Source organism: Bos taurus, chromosome 4 (assembly GCF_002263795.3).
Source record: "Bos taurus isolate L1 Dominette 01449 registration number 42190680 breed Hereford chromosome 4, ARS-UCD2.0, whole genome shotgun sequence".
NCBI lineage: Eukaryota > Metazoa > Chordata > Mammalia > Artiodactyla > Bovidae > Bos > Bos taurus.
The window spans coordinates 93,646,437-93,665,490 of NC_037331.1; the positions used below are offsets into that span (position 1 = coordinate 93,646,437).

Here is a 19,054-nt window from a genome sequence, read left to right on the forward strand (position 1 = left end):
AGGCAGTTTCTACTGTCTACACACGACCCTCCCTTCCCAAACTAACCCAGTCATCTGCCTTGTAAGAAATTCTCAGTTAAAAAAAAAAAAAAAAGTCAATGTCTGCTGCTCAAAGGAGCCAGATGAACAGGGCAGATGTTTTTTAAAAAATTGGGATCAGTAATCACAGGGGCTATTATCTTATTGATCAAGGTCCAGCCATTTGCCAAGGTATATACACATTTTATTTAAAAAAAGTTTACAGTTTTTCATTATACACAACTATTAAGAGGTTATAGTCAGAAGAGGCATTTGTCCTGTTGACAGACGTGCCCACTAGATCATCACAATGCAAGGAGAAAGGTGGGAGGGAGGACAGGGGGCAAGGAAAAAATAAGTGATAAAAAGCTTAGATTTCAATTAAGGGCTGGTAAATCCCTTTTATCTCTTCAAGTATCACACAATATGTACCAAATACAATCAGTAAATAACGGCCATTTCTTCCCAAGCCCACAGCCAAGACAATTATTTGCTGACTTAAGAGAGTCCTGGCCTTTCCTCAGGTGAGTGGAGAACCTGCACCCCTTCCCCAATGGGCCTCCACTCCATCCAGTCCCTAACGGAATCTCCAAGGTGTTCAGTGGCCAGAGAAAATATGAACATGGATTCAGAAGTCCAAAGAAACGCAGGTCTGCGTCCAATCAGAAATGATTTTATTTCAGTCAGTAAGGCCGTGAACCCAGGCAGGAAGATATGAGATGAATAAAACTCTTACTAACTTTTGTTAATGGCTTTTACCTTTCTGATTGAGTCCCCAGAACACAGAAGGGTCACATGCCATTTAAAAATCAAACACGAGTTCCCAGAAAGCTGGTGTCTAACAACTTCATCATGGAGGCTAGCAGAGGATCTGTTTTTCATGATTCTCAGCCACCCCAACAAGACGCCTAATAAAAAGGAAGTGTCAGGTCAAGGCCAACTAGGGCTTCTGGGAGCCTTGTGAGGGGGAAAGAAAGATTGCTTCAGAGGGAGACACTCTTCTGGAGCTTAGATCAGCCTGTTGGCAATTAGAACCGCTTTTGGAGTGGAAGAAAAATGTTAGGTACTGGAGAGATATATGGCAACTTCTGATAATTATCTCACTAATATCAAACGCTGGTAACCTGCACAGTAACCTCAAGGAGGGCGATACAATTGACGAAAACGCATAAATGCCAGTGTCTAGGTTGGCTACCATAAAATGCAGCCCGTGAGGCCCCGGTGCTGGGGAGGCTGGAGGGCAGTGGGCCGTGGTGAGGCCATCTCATCTGTTGTGTTTGGTGAGAGATGGAGCTCGGTCATTTGAACAGGGGCAAAGAATGCTTTGTGCTGATAAACCACCAGGTAGGATTTCAAAAGTGAGGGGTACTAAAGAAGGGGAGGGAAACCTGCCGGAAGCAGCTCTGATCTACCACTACCACCTTTAAAAATGTGCAGCCTTCCTGAGGGGCTCTGGATGCTTCTCAAGAGTGTTGCGATGGGACAACGTGGAAAAAAGCTTTTGGTGTCATACCACCCCTTGCTCCAGACTCACTTGACCAACTGTTATTGGGGACCTAGAGTCCTCAGAATCACAGCCAGACCCTCTTCCAGCTTCCTCTCCTACCTCTCTCAGGCACTGGGAAGGGACAAAAGTTAGTGTAAAAAGAGAGTCTGTTCAGCTTATCAAAAGGCAGTTTCCCCGTGGAGAGGAAAAGCTTCACACAGAGCCCAACACATGCACGGGACCCAGGTTAGTGCCCAGAAAGCACAGGCTTGAACAGAAGGCGGGGGGGTTCAGCGTGACGCGGGCAGCTATTCCAGGAGCTTCCAGTGCTCACAGAGAAGCCTAAGGGCACCGTCACCACACAGACTTGGGTGGGCGCGCACGCACACGTGCACACACACACACTGCAGCCATACTCGTACCAGCTTCTGAACCCCTGCAGCCGCCCCCAACAAATCTCCAACTGGGAAATTCTGCACCACCAGACTCCTAGTGCCGGTGCTCTCGAGTGCAGCGAGCTGGTGTCTTTTTGTTAGATCAACATGGATTTAAGTTGGGGAGGAGAGCTGTGGCACTGCTCGCGAACCTTCCCTAAACTTGCTTCTGCTAGTTTTGTTTCTTTGTTTTCTGACAAGATTAAAAGCAATTTTTATCTGGACATTATTTTTTTTTCCGAAAGGTAATTAGAACACTATTGTTTATACAATATTGAAAAAATACAATTTTTTATTGTTTGAACTCAAATCACCACCCAGCACTTTAAGCCTACCCTAAGTCGCACCTACAGATTACGGTTATAGCACAAGCAAACTGCTAATTCAGCAGGTAAGCAAGTTAGTGCCAGCAGAGACCCTCCCTCCCCCGAAGTAATGAGAAGACAACGTGCTAGATAAGAGTTAAAGTACACCATTACATGTTAAATAGTTAATACTACCCTTCCAACAAGCCACAAATGCTAGAGAGAGAACTCAGTACGTGAACTAACCACAGCCCTACTTAACTGCACTTTTTTTTTTTTAAAGAAAACCTTTTGCTTCATGCCCGTAATTAACGTAAGTAAATTATTTGCTTTTTATTCAGGAAAATAATCATGCTAAAAGCAGGTTGTACTTTATATAGATTTTCAAAGAAAAGACTGATTGTGCTTTCTGAATAAAAAAGATAGGGTATCTTCCAACCTCAATGACTCATATCTTGTGGAATATAGCACTTCTAAAACTAAAAACACACATCAAAAAGAAAGATTAAATTTTCCCAGTAGGACATTCAAAAATCATCTTTAGAAGATTTTAGGATTGGCTGATTCTGCTATTGTCCTATTGGTTGTGGCAAAAAACAAAAGTCCACAGAGCTACTGTCTGAAGTTCTCCAAATTCAGCAGGCAACACTCGGATCTGAAAGAAACTCTGCCAGCAACCTGGACACATGGTTAGCTGAGTAAACATTTGATTAGCAGGCATTGAAACTGTCTGATTTCCTTTTAACATACACAGGAGAGAAAATTCTCTTCCCTAAAAACCTGTTCTACGTCGTATTTCTGAATCCTTTCCTCCTATTCAGTCTCACTCAGGGGAAAAAAAAAAAAAAAGCTGTTTTTCCCATGGAGAGTCACTTTGGGTACAAGAACCTTTATTTGTTCCAATTATTACTCATTATAAATTTAGAATGTGTGCTGGGTCTACAATACCCGTTTCCCATTTCCACAGGCAGATGATGACCAGGCTACTGTCAAGAGTGCCAGCAGAAGGGAACACAAAGTCAAAGCGTGAGCAAGAGGACCCAGGAGGCACAGCCGCCAGCAGGGTCTTCTCCCGAGTCTAACAGTCCGCTGAGCGGCTGTCCAAGGGGGAGGCCATCTCTTGGAAGGTGAAGATTAAATGTGCAACCTAAGCACGATGCACACACACGCACACACACCAAAATTTAAAAAAAAAAAAAAAAACACCACCACCAACAACCCGAAACCTTGAAACAAAACCCCCCACGAGCACCCTCAAAGTTAAAGCTCTTAGTCCAGGGCAGCGGTCTCACAGTGGCCAACAGCACGATGAGGGCAGACTCTGCCGCAGGAGAGGAAACTTCTTCCCAGTCACTTTTCTCCTCCTGTCTTGTCCTCTCAAAAAATGGTCTGGAATATAAGTTCTACCCCAAAGAAAAAATAATCAGATTCAGCAAAACCATTTCCAAAAGGTTCTCCAAAGCAAAAAAACACAAAACACTTGTGGCTGCAGGGCCTGGTAGCAAGAAGGGCAGAAATCTACATATAAAAATGTACTTAAAATCCCAGTCGAAAAAAATCGTTTTAAGTTTCAATACTCCAATGAGCTCCCTGTTTTATATTGTTACTCCACAGAAGTGGGGCCACCTGGGATGCACAGGAAGGAGCAGCTCTGATCCTAACGTGGCTGGCTCTAAATGCTCCCACAGCAGGCCTTTTCCTCCCCAATTTTTTCCTTTCCGTTTTGAAAAAGCACTATTCTATCTTCACGTCCGAGAGCTGGTTGGTTTTGGTTTGTTTCTTTGGAACCATCAATAAAAGAAGCAACTTTTTCCTGTTATTTTGACTCAGGCCTATCTATCAGAGCGGCTATTCCTTTTGACAGTTCAGTAGCACACAGGCTGACTTGGCCAAATGGACTTATCAATGCATGCATTCGGACCGCATATTGCTACCAAAATGGAATGTGGGAATATGCTATGCACCTCAGGTTGAGAAATGACCAAGAAATCAAGATCTAAAGGGTGATATATAATATATATATATCAATGCTATTATTCATAAAAACCTTGTTTAGTAATAAAAAAAATTGCTTTGTTTAAATATGAATATTATAGTCTGCTTCTCATGGTTAGGAAATAATAGTCTTTCTGAAAAGCAGGTGCTTTTTCTACTACAACTCCATATCCTGGGCCTCGTCTTCCGAAAAGTCAGACATAGAACTCTCCGATGAGCTGTCTCCAGTGCCCTCTTCCTGCTCTTTCAGTGCCTCCTCCGTTGCATATTTCTGGATGTACTCTGCACAGGGGGTGGGGAAGAGAAAACACAGTAAGCGGGCGGGCATGTGCTTCAGTGACCCCCAAAGCTGCCGAGTCCAAGGGAGCCTCACGCTCTCCCTGTGCTGCAGGGGTGAGGGGACAGACAAAGATGACAGTTATTATAGTCACTAGACTATAAGCAAAGGGGAAAACTGCACAGGGAGATGTCTTTGGATGTTATGCATTTTGCCCCCTTGGTGAGAGAGGCAGAGCTGAACACTTGATTTGCAGGGGAACAGACACTGCACCACCACCCTCAAGTCTCCCGTGGGCCATCACCTCCCCCGTGGGCATGTATGAGACAGCTGACCACCGCTGGCATCGGCAGCAAGGCTCAGGACAGCTGGCACACGTCCCGGACCCTGTCCTCCAGCCAGGGTGCTCTCCCTCTCTCCTTGCTGTCTACTGATATGGCTGTACTCCTCCAAACTTGGTGGACCAGGGAAATGCAAACCCCACACTTTCTTTTTACTTCCTATATTCATAAAACTATTCACCACTCCCCCCTTCCCCGGACAGAACAGGGCTAATTATGATTTCATAGTCATGTATAAGGAAATCCCCCATCATTTTTTAGGGTTGCAGTTATGTAATTACAGTCAGCCCAAATCTATTATTTTAGAAGTAGGTTTTAGTCTAAACAGATCCTGCCTGTCAGGTTTTGAAGCAGTGGGTGAAAACAGTCTCTCGATCTGCTCAGGAATGAGCTGCTATCTGGGGACACAGAGAGCCTGAGTGTGACTTCACCACTTATTCATTTATTTACCTGAAGATTTACGTTGTTGTAGCCTAGGCTGAATCTGCTGGTTCAAAAAATGTTAAGAAGTTTGAATAAACAAACTTTTCCTAAAAGCTCCAGGTGCAGACGGTTTTCAAGTAAACAGCCTACACATAATGTGAAAGGGCAGGACAGACTCCCACCCAGAAAAACACGTCCTCACGTCTGTACGCTGGCTGTTCCCCCTCCGGAGTGGTGGCGGTGAGGAGAGAAGGTAAATGGGCCAAGTCTGAATGATTCGGTGCAGGGCCAGGGAAAAGTATTGTTTATATTTTCAAAGGATTGTTTTAAAAAAAAGAAAAGAAAAGAAAAGAAGAGTATGTGACAGAGACCGTATGTGACCAAATCTGGGCCTTAACAGAAAAAGTTTGCAGGGTTCTGACTTACACCCCTGCAGATTCATTACAATGAAATTTTACGCTGAAAACAGGATTTCAAAAGCCCCTGGCTAGGTAGGAATCTGCCTTAATTCTTCTTAGTGTGAGAGAAACGTTTACTAAAGTCTTAGAAATTTTATTTTTACTCTCTGATGGGCTGGCTATTTTGTTTCTTTGTAGAAAGAAGTTGCTGCATAGTGACATTGCTCTCGGACACTGTAATTCCACACCATCAGTGCATTCAAGGAGACCATCCTGTATTAAGGGCTTACTGGGAGGAGGCTTTTCAGGAGACAAGAGAAATGCAGAGCAAGGTCACTGATGAGCAGGAGACACACAAAAAAGCAGTTAGGTAGGGGGTTCAGTGCCAGGCAAAGGGATGCGGGAGGAAGGGACTGTGGTCCTGGAGAGTCAGGAAGGCAGTATCTGCCCTGAACTTTCAAGCAGCTCCTTGAAGCAGCACAGGAGATGCCACCCCAGGGGAAAGGCGTAGACAGCCCCGCCCCAAGCATGGGGAGGAGGAAGTGGCGGGGATGTCGAGACACATTCAGACAGAACTACGTTTGTTTTTTCTTTTAAAAAATCTGAAGCAAACAAGGCAAAAGGTACAGGTTTTGCTACAGTTGGATAGTGGGTACATAGTTAAGTTATTCTGCTTTTCTGCATGGTTGAAAACTCTCTGACCAACTACGGAAGCAGATACAGTTGGGTATCCGAAACTCTTCAGAAAGCTCCAGTGGTGCCCCGTCCTACAGACAGTTCAGTATCTACAAGATAAAACAGCACCAACTAACTATGAATCATGCACACAGTAAGAAAGGTTACACTTACCTACGCTGACACTGAAGCAGTAAGGGGTGAATTAGCTTCCTAATGGGTAGGTGGAGTGGAGCGGTGAATAGAGACACCGAATGGAAGTCTGGGATGGGAAAAGTTCTCAGAAAGGCAAGGGTTTGTAAAAATACCACAGCTGCAGGGAGGAAAATGTGTCTTGAGAAAAACCCAAATGATTAAGAAGAGAGGAGGTCACGGATTCAGCAGAAGAGAGGAAGAGAAGCTAAAGCTAGACTCCATGAGTTTCAGGGAAGGAACCGAGAAGTTTGAAAATCAAGGGAAATAAACAGCAGGACTCTAAAGGAGTCCACAGGAGCAGAAGAAGGCTTTTGACACGGGGAGACCTCTGACAGTCTGGGGATGGTGGGGAACCAGGAGGAGGAGGAAGACTAACAGTGCTAAGAGGAAGGGGATAAATGGAGAACAAGATCATGTTGGTGGGGGGACTGGGTCTGAGAAATAAGACAGGATCTCCTATTTCCTATAGGAGGAACCAGAAAAGATGGGGATATATAAGGTAAATTTATATACCTATAAATATATATATATACCTTTAAATATATATATGTATGAAGGTACAGTAGGAACCTGGGGTGCGCTCAGGTCTGGTAGTCATGATCTTCTCAGGTTACTAAGGAACACAAAGTGAGACTAATGTTTTGGATCTAGAGCCCCCTAAGCTGGAGCTTGCTGCTCAAAGATAAAAAAAGGAAGTTAGGTTCCTATAGCAGATATGTACTAAAACAGGAAAAGTGCTAAACAGAGAGGCATAATGACTGTAAGAACTATAGAAATATGCTCTGCAGAGATATCTGTGGGTTGCAGACACTAAGTGATTCTTATGTCAAAATAATACAGTCTCGTAACAGAATTTTATCTGGTTGAAAAGGAAAAACATGTTTTCTTGAAATATATGTTTCTTTGGCTATGTCAATATTCTGGCTACATAAATTAGATATTAATTGGCAAAGCACTTGAGACTTAGGTAAGTTAATGAGAGTAGATTTATTTGTATTTTATTTCAACACAAAGTACCAAATACCCTAAGAGACTAGGGAAGAATGAGAAAACGAAGGAAAAATACTGTTCAACAAATAGCCCCAGATGAGCCCATCTGTCTCATACTTTCACATTTGAGACTGAAGACCTATGCATTCTGGGCTCTCAAATTATTTCTACTGCCATCGCTTGCAAATGTACTCAGAGGGGCTGGCCACTTTGCAGAAGCTCCTATTCTGAGCAGCTCTGCAGATGAACAAGTCAAGCTAAAAACTGGGTAAAAACCAATGCCTGCCATTTGTTAAGAGCCTGTTTTCATGGACTTTGAAGGCCTCTCCTTTCTTGTAGAACTTTATGTATCTAGACCTTCCACTACGACAGTTCTCAAACATCTAAGAGACAAAAGAATGTGATGAATGCCAGTAACCCAGTGTGTCGCTTTAGCGGCTCTCTCACAACCCCACCTTCATTCTAATGAGACTCGTGTCCCGTTCGCACGTACGCTTAAGAACGGGAAAACAGGATTCTAAGTCTTGAAGGATGAGCCACTACCACTGGCACAGATCTCAGCTTCAACAGCACATTCTCAAGTTTTGATAGAAAAATCCACAGCACCAAAGCACTGGGACAAATCCCTGCAGCAGAGAGAAAAGTACCTTAGATGTAAACTTCCCCAAATGCAAGCAAGCCAGTATGGGAACAAGAAAAGAGTTCTTGGGTAGTTGGGTAATTTTTAATCAACGGGTAAAATGATATAATAAAAAAAAAAGTCTAATGATGAATTCAATAATTATTCCCCAACTCTCAAAGTTAACTGATGTCCTGAAAGGCCAAGATGATTTCATGTATTTCAAAAATGTGAGATTATGCCTTTCAATTAATACTTTACCCTCAAGTAAATTTTCTAAATTACAAGACAAGAAGAAGCAAGTGAAGGCAAAAGTTCTTTCCAATAGGGGGTCACAGGGATTTCTAGCAGGGTTATGTCTGCTTCTACCCAACTGATAAGTCTCCACTTCCTCATCCTTTGTTACTCTGCTTTCTCCTCTTCTTTGAAACCTTCTTCTTTTTAAAGGTGTCTCAGGCCCTTGAAGCTACAGAGGCTAGTGAGCTCTGCTTCAGCCCAGAGCTGTCTCTTTTTAGGCCTGAGAAAAATTATGAGTAACTAAGAAGGGGTTTTAATGATGAACACCTAACAGACTTAAGTTCTTCTGTCTCCAGGCTAAGCTATTTGCCTTACCTTTAATTTTCTGCTTGTATTCTTCTGGTCGATGGAGGTACATAGCTGCAGCGTCACCATTGAGAGGATCTATGGGGTTGGGATAGGCCAACAACTGGGGCAGGAAGGACTCAAATATATTGGTAAGATCTGAAAAACAAACAGAAGTATGTCATGTGCGTCAAGTATGCCAAGTTCACCTAAGATTCACTTGACTTCAGTAGTCAAAGCTTCTTACCTTCCAACATATTTAACTACATGGAAATTTTCCATAAAACTGTGGTCTATTACATGTGACTTATATTACATATTCGTTTCAACACCAATTTTAAAATTTAATTTGAAGAAACAGATCAAGGTACACTTGATATTCTCTATGAAAGGCAACTGTCCCAATTCTAATTCACTCCACTCTGTAAACTGTGAATTCAGAAATACTACAAGGTTTATTAAAACTTGTACCCCAACACCGTATAAGCACTCTACATTCTTACAAAGTGAGCAGTTAATTTCTTAGCATCGACATTTTCTATGATTTTGGAAATCCCCATTCTGAAAAGTATTCAAGCACCAGGTCTTATAAAAACTGAATACAATATTATGGGCCTTGACATTTACTTCAATTCTCCTAACTTCTAATGGAGGTAAATATAATCAGTTTTTCAATTATTCTGGGCAATGAGGGTAGGAACCTATATGGACCATTTAAAATCATAAACCATTGTAAGACAGGTAAGTACCAACTTCCTCCTTTTATTAATACTCACTTAAATAAACACTATTAACTCTCTCCTTGCCAGATTCAGCATAAGGTGCTGGGTGTACACGGATGACATCTACATACACAGCAAAAGCAACAAAACCCTGCGGTTACCTAGCGCTTTATGAAGGAAGCAGGCCTTGAAAACTTCTTAGCACAGCCACGTAACTTTAGAGATGCTCTGACTTCCATCCTGTTTGCTGCTCAGTTAGCAGACAGTGGACTGTGGAACCTTAGCACTTCCATCTCTTTGCCCACTCTAAGTTAGTCACCATGTTTTATAAAAAACATTTCTGTTTCTGGAGGGAATGCTGAAGAATAGTAGCATAAGAACTACTTTTCAATTTATTCTGCTCTTTTCATGGATTTTGTTTTAGAGTGGGCGCTCTCATGCAGTATTATAAGTGAATGTTTTGTCAAGCCATGTCACTTTAGTGATTCCCAGCCAGGGGTGATTTTGCTTCCCAGCGGCCACTTTAGCAATGTCTAGAGAAATCTTTGGTTGTCACAACTGTGTGGGGGAAGAAGTAGGGGAGGCTGGGGTGCCACTAGCATCTAGTGGCCAGAGGCCGGGGATGCTGCTGAAACGTCTTACAATACAGTGCACGGGGCAGCCCTCCACGATGATTATCTGGGACCAAAATGTCAACAGTGCAACACCCTGGTCTAGATAAAAGGGGTCAGCAAACTTTCAAAAAGGGCCAGAGCAAATACCGGTTTAGGCTTGGTGGGCCACACTTGGTCAGTCATAGCTACTCAACACTCAGCTCTGCCATGTAGCACAAAAGAAGCCATAGATAACTGATAAACAAATGGGTGTGGCTGTGTGCCAATAAACCTTTACATACAAAATCAGGCAGCCAACGTTTGCTGACCTCTGCTCTAGAAAAATCCTACAAGAAGCAGATTGTCCTTGTCGTTATAAGGTTAAAAAGCTGAGCACTCAAAAAACTCTATGACATCATGGATGGACTGGAATGGCATTATGTTAAGTGAAATAATTCAGACAAAGAAATACTGTATGGTTTCACATGTGGAATCTCAAAAAAAAAAAGAAAGAGGAAGAAACAAATAGCGAACAGACTGGTGGCTGCCGGAGACAGTGGAGGTGAGGCGGGCAAAACGGCGAAGGGTGTCAAAGGCATGCGTTTTCAGCTATGGAGTAAACAAGTCCTGGGAATGTAATGCACAGCACGGTGACTACAGTTAACAGTACTGGATTGCATGTTTGAAAGTTGCTAAGAGAGGGGATCTTAGAAGTTCTCATCACAAGAAAAAAAATGCTTTCATTTAGTATGTATGGTGGCTGACATTAACTAGGCTTAATGCAGTCATCATTTCTCAAATGTATAAAAACATTAAATCATGTTGTACATCTGAAATGTCATATGTCAATTATACTGCAATAAAACAAGAAACAGAAAAACAAAACAAAGCCTATAACTGCACTATTCAGCAGAACTCTCTGCGATGATGACAATGTTCTGGATCTGCTACTAATACGGTAGCCACTAGAAACGTGGCTACTAAGCACGTGAAATATAGCTGGTTTGACTGTGAGGACTTAGTTTTTCATTTTATTTAATTCTCCTTAATTTAAATAACATGTGGCTAGTAGATCCCATATTGGACAACTCAGGTCTGGAGAGTGATCTATGGAGAGTCCCATGATGGCCAAGTGTATTAGTCAGACAGTCGTATCCAACTCTTTGTGACCCCATGGACCCTGCCCACCAGGCTCCTCTGTCCATGGAATTCTCCAGGCAAGAATTTTGGAGTGGGTAGCCATTCATCCCCTTCTCCAGAGCATCTTCCCAACCAGGGGTTGGCCCTGGGGTCTCCTGCACTGCAGGCGGATTCTTTACCATCTGAGCCAATAGGGAAACCCCTAGCACAGTCCTATTCTCATGTACAGACAGTGACGCAGAGCAGGTTTACCTTCAACCCCAAGTTAGGGACTCGGTATTACTGATGAGGCTAACTTTCCAAAGAACCACATTACAGTACAATTCTCACATACCAGAAAACAAATGTGGATATCCTTAATCAAAAAAGAAAACCAAAATGATCCTCCAAGATAGCCCCAACCGTCCAGCAGAATTTTTCACTGCTGTTTTATTTTTTTTTTAAGGAAGCAACATATTTAATAAACCAACTGATGGTACGAAATCACTGAAAACTATTTGTAAAGCTCAGGGACAGAGAAAAATGCTTATGTTCTAATACTGAATAGAGAAAGTCTGTAGAATATTATGTTCTCTAGAGTTACAATGAGGTACTCAGTATGATGCACAAGAATATTTTTAAAGTTATGTCAAATTACAACAGGCTTGTAATTTCTACTTTTCACACTTCAAATAACACTTTACCTTTTTTTAACCTTTAAAAATAGCCATTTGCCTAAAATATGTACTTTCTACTTTTACATATGTTTAAAACATTTAATAAAATATGACAAATCTGAAAAATTTTTTCCTCTCTTTATCCTTTAGTAGGTGGGTTATCAAGGCAATGGTAGAAAATGTTAAAAGGTAGGCAAATTAAGGGTAGCTTTGCGGGTAGCTCAGCTGGTAAAGAATCTGCCTGCAATGCAGGAGACCCTGGTTCGATTCCTGGAATGGGAAGATCCCCTGGAGAATGGCTAGGCTACCCACTCCAGTATTCATGGGCTTCCCTGGTGGCTCAGATGGTAAAGAATCTGCAAAACCCAGGAGACCTGGGTTTGATCCCTGGGTTGGGAAGATCCCCTGGACTGGGCTTCCCAGGAGGTGCTCTAAAGAACCCACCTGCCAATGCAGGTAGACATAAGAGATGTGAGTTTGATCCCTGGGTCAGGAAGATCCCCTGGAGGGAGGGCACCCACTCCAGTATTCTTGCCTGGAGAATCCCATTGACAGAGGAGTCAGGCAGGCTGCAGCCTATAGGGTCGTACAGAGTCGGACACAACTGAAGTGACTTAGCACCAAGCAAACTGGGAAAAAAAACAAGGGGTGTGAACCCCGAGCTTTACAGCTTAAACAAGATCCCAGCACAGTGAAGAGTTACAATAACACTAATGATAGTAACAGTAATAGTACGGGCAGTAAGAGTTCACACTTACACAGCCCTTACTACAAGCCAGGCCCTGTAAACACTTTACATACATACTCTTCGTTTCACTACAGCCAATGAGGTAGGCACCATTACCATCTCCATTTTACATACAGGGGAAATGAGGCAGAGAGGGGTTAGGTGTCCATGGGACTGGGTTTCAAACCTGGGCTTTTGTACCATGCTGCTTCTGTTAGTGGATTAAAGGAACGTTGTTCTCAACCATGATGGCACAAGCTCCCTACATCCCTGGCCATCCCCCTCCCTGAAGGTTTTCTTTCTTGTATGTTCAAGGCCAACAGGATGGTCTCTAAGCAGAGAATGTTCAGGAGCTTCTTGGTTGAACTGTCAGCTGTTTCTTCGAGTAGCCTAGCCCCAGGAAGGAGTCATGGCCACTCACAGATACACACACATAGTAAACTGGGAGCCTCTCCTGCCACATGAGCATTCTAGGCGCCGCCCCCAGAAGAGTAACAGCTGAATGTTCCTATCAAATGGAAAAAAAAAAAAAAACCAAAACAAAATCTTGGAGATTTTACTCTTTGTAAGTTCAAAAGTGTTTCAGGACTTGAGAAATATTGCAGACAACATGTCTCATATAACTAGGTGTTTCACGTGTTCCAGGAAAGACTTTATACCCTTCCCCACTACTTTTAAAGTTTTGCAAGCTATCAATAGATGGCTTTGCCTATGTATTTGTTCCAAACAAATAAAAGAACAATTACTGCTTTTTCCTTCTTCTGTCTGTTGTCTTCCTATATTAATATACTTTTGGTCCATTTTACAGAGATGCTTAGTCACACCTCTAAAGACAGAAGAAAAGAAAAAGGAAAGTATGCAGCCCAGTTTTGGGGACGATGGCAGCTTCTGGAGGCCAAGATGCTGTGGCCACGGCCACTGCAAAGCAGCAAAGCACTCCTGAGAGCGGCTGTCAGAGCGGCTGACCACTGAGAGGGCCCTCCCCAAAGAAACATCTCTCAAACATGCAGATGTGCACAATATCTTCAAGATAAATATTTTGGCAGGAGAGACATAAACCATAAACCAAGTATCAAATAAAGATACTCATCTTTGGAAAAATCCATCATAATAAAATTTTTTTCCCCTAGAACTGTTAATAATAAAAAACTTTGATCAGTTCCAAAGTCTTTCAAAAAACACTGACCTTTCACTTTTTGAAAGGGAGAGAGCCAGACATGGATCACCCAATCTAGAGATTACAGTCATCTGGCTCCATTACTGGATACCTTAATTTTTAAAGCAAGTCCCAAGATCCCTGAGAAGTATGGTTTATGATGAGCAAACAGTTTTCCTTTTCCCTTGAACTAAATCAGCACTTAACAAAATGCAGTCCATTAGGACTGAGTCTTCAGCATGATCTTACAGTATTAATGTAAACAATATTACTACCCTCATAGGCTCAGTTCTGTTGTTCAGTCACTTAGTCATGTCCGACTCTTTGTGACCCCATGGACTGCACCACACCAGGCTTCCCTGTCCTTCACTATCTCCAGGAGTTTGCTCAGAATCATGTCCATTGAGTTGATGCAAGAATACTGGAATGGGTAGCCATTCCCTTCAGGGGATCTTCCCGAGCCAGGGACTGAACCCAGGTCTCCAGTACTGCAGGCAGATTCTTTACCATCTGAGCCACCAGGGAAGCCATATAGCTCAGTTTAGGCATATAAACTAATGGTTTATAGCCATATTTAATTATAAGCAAGAGAGTTCCAGAAAAAATCTACTTGTTTTATTGACTACACCAAAGCCTTTGACTGTGTGGATCACAACAAACTGTGGAAAATTCTTCAAGAGATGGGAATACCAGACCACCTGATTTGTCTCCTGAGAAATCTGTATGCAGGCCAAGAAGCAACAGGTAGAACTTGACATGGAACAAAGACTGGTTCCAAATTGGGAAAGGAGTACATCAAGGTTATATATTGTCACCCTGCTTATTTAACTTATATGCAGAGTATATCATGAGAAATGCCAGGCTGGATGAAGCACAAGCTGGAATCAAGACTGCAGGGAGAAATACCAATGACCTCAGATATGCAGATGACATCACCCTTATGGCAGAAAGTGAAAAAGAACTAAAGAGCCTCTTGATGAAAGTGAAAGAGAGTGAAACAGCTGGCTTAAAACTCATTTAGAAAACTAAGATCATGGCATCTGGTCCCATCACTTCATGGCAAATAGATGGGGAAACAATGGAAACAGTGGCAGACTTTATTTTCTTGGGCTCCAAAATCACTGTAGATGGTGACTGCAGCCATGAAATTAAAAGGTGCTTGCTCCTTGGAAGAAAAGCTATGACCAACCTAGACAGTATATTAAAAAGCAGAGACATTACTTTGCCAACAAAGGTCCATCTAGTCAAAGCTATGGTTTTTCCAGTAGTCATGTATGGATGTGAGAGCTGGACCATAAAGAAAGCTGTCCACTGAAGAACTGATGTTTTTGAACTGTGGTGTTGGAGAAGACTCTTGAGAGTCCGTTGGACTGCATGAAGATCAAACCAGTCCATCCTAAAGGAAACCAGTCCTGAATATTCATTGCAAGGACTGATGCTGAAGCTGAAACTCCAATACTTCAGCCACCTGAGAACTGACTCATTGGAAAAGACCCTGATGCTGGGAAAGATTGAAGGCAGGAGGAGAAGGGGACGACAGAGGATGAGATGGTTGGATGGTATCACCAACTTGAAGGACAGACTTGAATTTGAGCAAGCCCTGGGAGTTGGTGATGAACAGGGAAGCCTGGCTTGCTGCAGTCCATGGGGTCATAAAGAGTCAGACACGACTGAGTGACTGAACCGAATTATTAAAAACACTCAAATCATACTGATCTCTCACCAAAAGCAGCAGTTACCCAACTTGGTCTAGAGCAATGATTCTTCAGCGAGTCTAGGTCCTGGATGTTCATCCATTAGAATTACCCATGGAGTTTTTCCTATGTACCCTAGGGATTCTGATTTAGGATTGGTTGGCATCAGCATGTGTGTGATATGTGTACAGAAATGCACCACCTACCCTACCCGCAATGACCAAATGAAAACAGTTATGTGCTGGTGGGTTCTTCAGCTCAAGAAAATGTTTAGGTCTTGGCAGCTAAGCTGCTGCAGAGGCTCTAATTTAGCGGCCCTCCCTGACCCTCTCATCATTTTTTTTTCCCTGCACACTGCTATCACCATCACTTCCTCCAAGTGGAAGCATTCCAAAAACTATAAGTAGGAAAGGCAGGTCTCTTCCTCTCTGCATCTCAATTTCTTCATCTGCAAAAAGAGAAGTATAATACCACAATTCCTTACAAGAAATATATATCTGCGGGGAGCGAGCTCCGCCCCGGGCAAAGGTCTTGAGGAAGGAGGCTTGGCATACGCAAAGGCCGGATCAAGCCTCAGGAGTCTCCCTGGAAATTCTCGAGCATCTACCCCCAAAACCAGAGTCTGCCTACTTTCTGCTTTGTGCTTTCACCTACACCCTCAGACTTTACGGGGGCTGTCCCCCACTACCTCTCTCTGAAACAAAAGTTAGCTTACAGCTCCAGTTAATTCCTGGGTGTGACAGTGTTTCAACCTACAAACTCCTTTGGAAATCCTCTAGCCTGCCTGAATAGGTTTTTCCAGCCACATGTGATTGCTCAGAGCCTCCCAACTGTGAGAGGCATGAGATGTTCTAAACTGTCTAAACACAGATTCCTTTGAGTAATTAAAAGATTGATTAGAAATTGTATTGGCGAAGGATTTTCACTTTTTGGGCCAATGTTTGCTGCTAAGTTTCCATATCCCTTACCTGCTGTGTCCCTGGCAGTGTATTGATTAATATAATTGGTGTAAATAGTAGCTTTAATGTTTGTAACCTGGGACACTTGAGTTAATTCTTTTTCTTGTTATAGCCCACCACACCTTTGCTCTGTAGGAATGCAACTTTATCTAATGCTTTTGGAGGGTGGCGCTTGACTTATCACCTTTAGAGAAAAAAAAAGTTTTCTGAAGAAAGGGTCTTAAAATGTTAACAGGCCTCCGGGCCAGAAGATGATGCAAATCACCTAAGCTTTTGCATATGATAAGTTTGCAGGAAGAAAGCCCGGCTTGCTGCATGACTCTACCCCTTCCCCCATTATCCTCTATGCATAACTTAAGGTATAAAAACTATTTTGGAAAATAAAGTGCGGGCCTTGTTCACCGAAACTTGGTCTCCCCATGTCATTCTTTCTCTCACCTTCTGGCTGAATTATTCAGCCTCTTTTCTCCACTGAATTTCCTCACTGAGCTATCCTTATTCTATTACTCTTTATATCCTTAATTAACATTTAATTAAGCAGTTGTTTCCTGATCCTCGCTGATGCCGTCCCCGCTTCGATTCCCTGGATCCACCAGGGCTGGACCCCAGCACATCTCTAAAAATGATTGTAAAATAGTCTTTGAACTGCACCAAAATATTAATTTAGACTAAAATATATATATATATTTTTTTCTTAATGGTCTCGGCGGCGCGGGACACGGCGGCGCAGGACGGACAGGGCTCGCGTGGGGCCGCGGGCGTGCGCACCGAGCCGGGGCGGAGGCTGCGCGCTGCGCCAGCCACCGGGACTTCTAGCTCGCTCTAGACTAAAATATTAATACAAATATGCCATCTTCCCAGAAGAAGTTTCAGTTACCTGTATCCCTCAAGTGATACGTATTAAAAATTAAAATGAATCACACGCACAAAAATGTACCAATTCTTAAAGTAAAGCCACCCTACTCCAGGTGACTCACAAAAAGATGGGTACGTGGCTTAAGGCAGAAGACACACTGGAGAGGATGAATCACGTATCTCACGTTTTATTCTTGGCTGTTTATGAACCAGTGACCATAAGTTATTTCTTCTGCCTCTATTTCCTTTGAACATTAAAATGGAAACTTTTGTAAAGCATGCTGCTATCTTCAGGTTAAAACCCTGTGGATGCCAAAGCTTGACGTGGTCAGCCCCACCAGGAACCACAATTACCAAGCAGGCAGTCCTCTTAGAGACCTAAACGTCATAATCTTCGTCTGTTTTTCATATTTAACATCCAAAATGCTGTGACTCAGAAAATAACCACCACTGTACAGCACAGTCATGGACAGGTACCACCAACCGTAAGAGCCCGCCTCCATTCTCCAATGCCACCTCTCATGCCCGCTTTTCTCACCATCCTTCAGATGCCCAAGGCCCTGGGTTCCTTCTTATTCAAGCTAAACAAACAACACACAGAAAAACTTGTTTGGAAAGACATCAGCCACCTGCACAGCAATGTGAATTCTGTGGTCTTTGTATTAATATAAAGCGTGTATTTTACACTCTTATTCCAGGAAGTTCATCATCTCACAATTTTAAAGAAATTAAGTCTATGCTGATAACTACCAAACCAGTCTTTTACATTTCTGGTCTTAAACTCGACATGGCCTACAATTATTTCCCTGAATATGCCTTTCTCCTAATACCTACGTTGACTGCTCTAAACCTCTGGAAGGACCTTGGTTAGGTTTTCCCCCTTTATTCCATGTACTCAATCAATTTTCCAGACTCACTATTTACCTTAATGAAATGCCTCTAGTTCCTCTTCTATCTCCCCTGGCATGTAACCATATCAAGTCCAATATATCTCTCTGGCCACACCACGCAGTTTCGGGATCTTAATTCCCTTATCAGGGATTGAACCCGGGCCATGGTAGTGAAAGCGCCAAGTCCTAACCACTAGACCCCCAGGGAAGTCTCCCAGTCTATCTTTCTAGATCTGCATCAGGACAACCATCTCTGGCTTCAATCTTCCAGTCTCCAAACGCTAGCCTTTGGAACCAGAGAACATGTCCTTAAAACAATCACTCAGGTTATTTCCCATCAAGAGCAAGTTCCTCTCATTTTTCCTACAGTAATTTGTATTTCAGAAGCATGTTCTCCAAACAAACTTATATTTTACTGACCCTCTCCCTCCAAGAGAAGGACCCCTGGCTTCCCAAGCTGAGAGTCACTGAGTTAGCCACAACTCCCTAAGGTGTTTAACTGTTTTGTAATTCAATAGGAAGCAGGGCTAAAAGAAGAGTCAAAAAGGAAAAGTACCCCTTACAATCAGAGAGGTAAAAAGATGGGCAAAAGCAACAGGGAATAGATTCTGGTGGCTTAGGACTCTCGACTCTGTGACCTCCTCTTTCCATGGCTTTAGGCCATTATAGTTGAAGCTGATGGCTAAATAAGTTGAGATCACCAGGGAATTAAAGCTATGTTATCCTTGATTTGCCAGAGAAAATCAGCAGCTGACCTTTTAAAACCCCACTGACTGACTCTGCTTATCTTATGAAGAATTAATTCAACATATTGCTAAGTAAGCTATGGATTTACAGTTATATGCTCAAAAAAAAAGCCAACCATAAAATTCCATTTTGCTTACTCAAGTTTTTTTTTTGGGGGGGGGGGGGGAATAGGTGGGT

The 19,054-nt window shown here is 42.7% G+C and overlaps 1 protein-coding gene across 5 annotated transcripts in view; it reads right to left on the reverse strand.

Annotated features, from left to right (window-relative positions):
• Nucleotides 1-201: 201 nt before the first annotated feature.
• UBE2H (ubiquitin conjugating enzyme E2 H) overlaps nt 202-19,054 on the reverse strand; it is a 102,223-nt gene continuing 83,370 nt past the window's right edge. For 3 of the 5 annotated variants that reach the window (XM_059885706.1, XM_059885704.1, XM_059885705.1), the window contains 2 exons: nt 8,769-8,897; nt 202-4,520 (listed from right to left, as the gene is read on the reverse strand). In XM_059885706.1, coding sequence (XP_059741689.1) covers nt 4,396-4,520; nt 8,769-8,897 — 254 coding nt within the window. In that variant the 3' untranslated portion in view covers nt 202-4,395. The other 2 variants (NM_001037614.2, XM_059885703.1) reach the window with 2 other exon arrangements.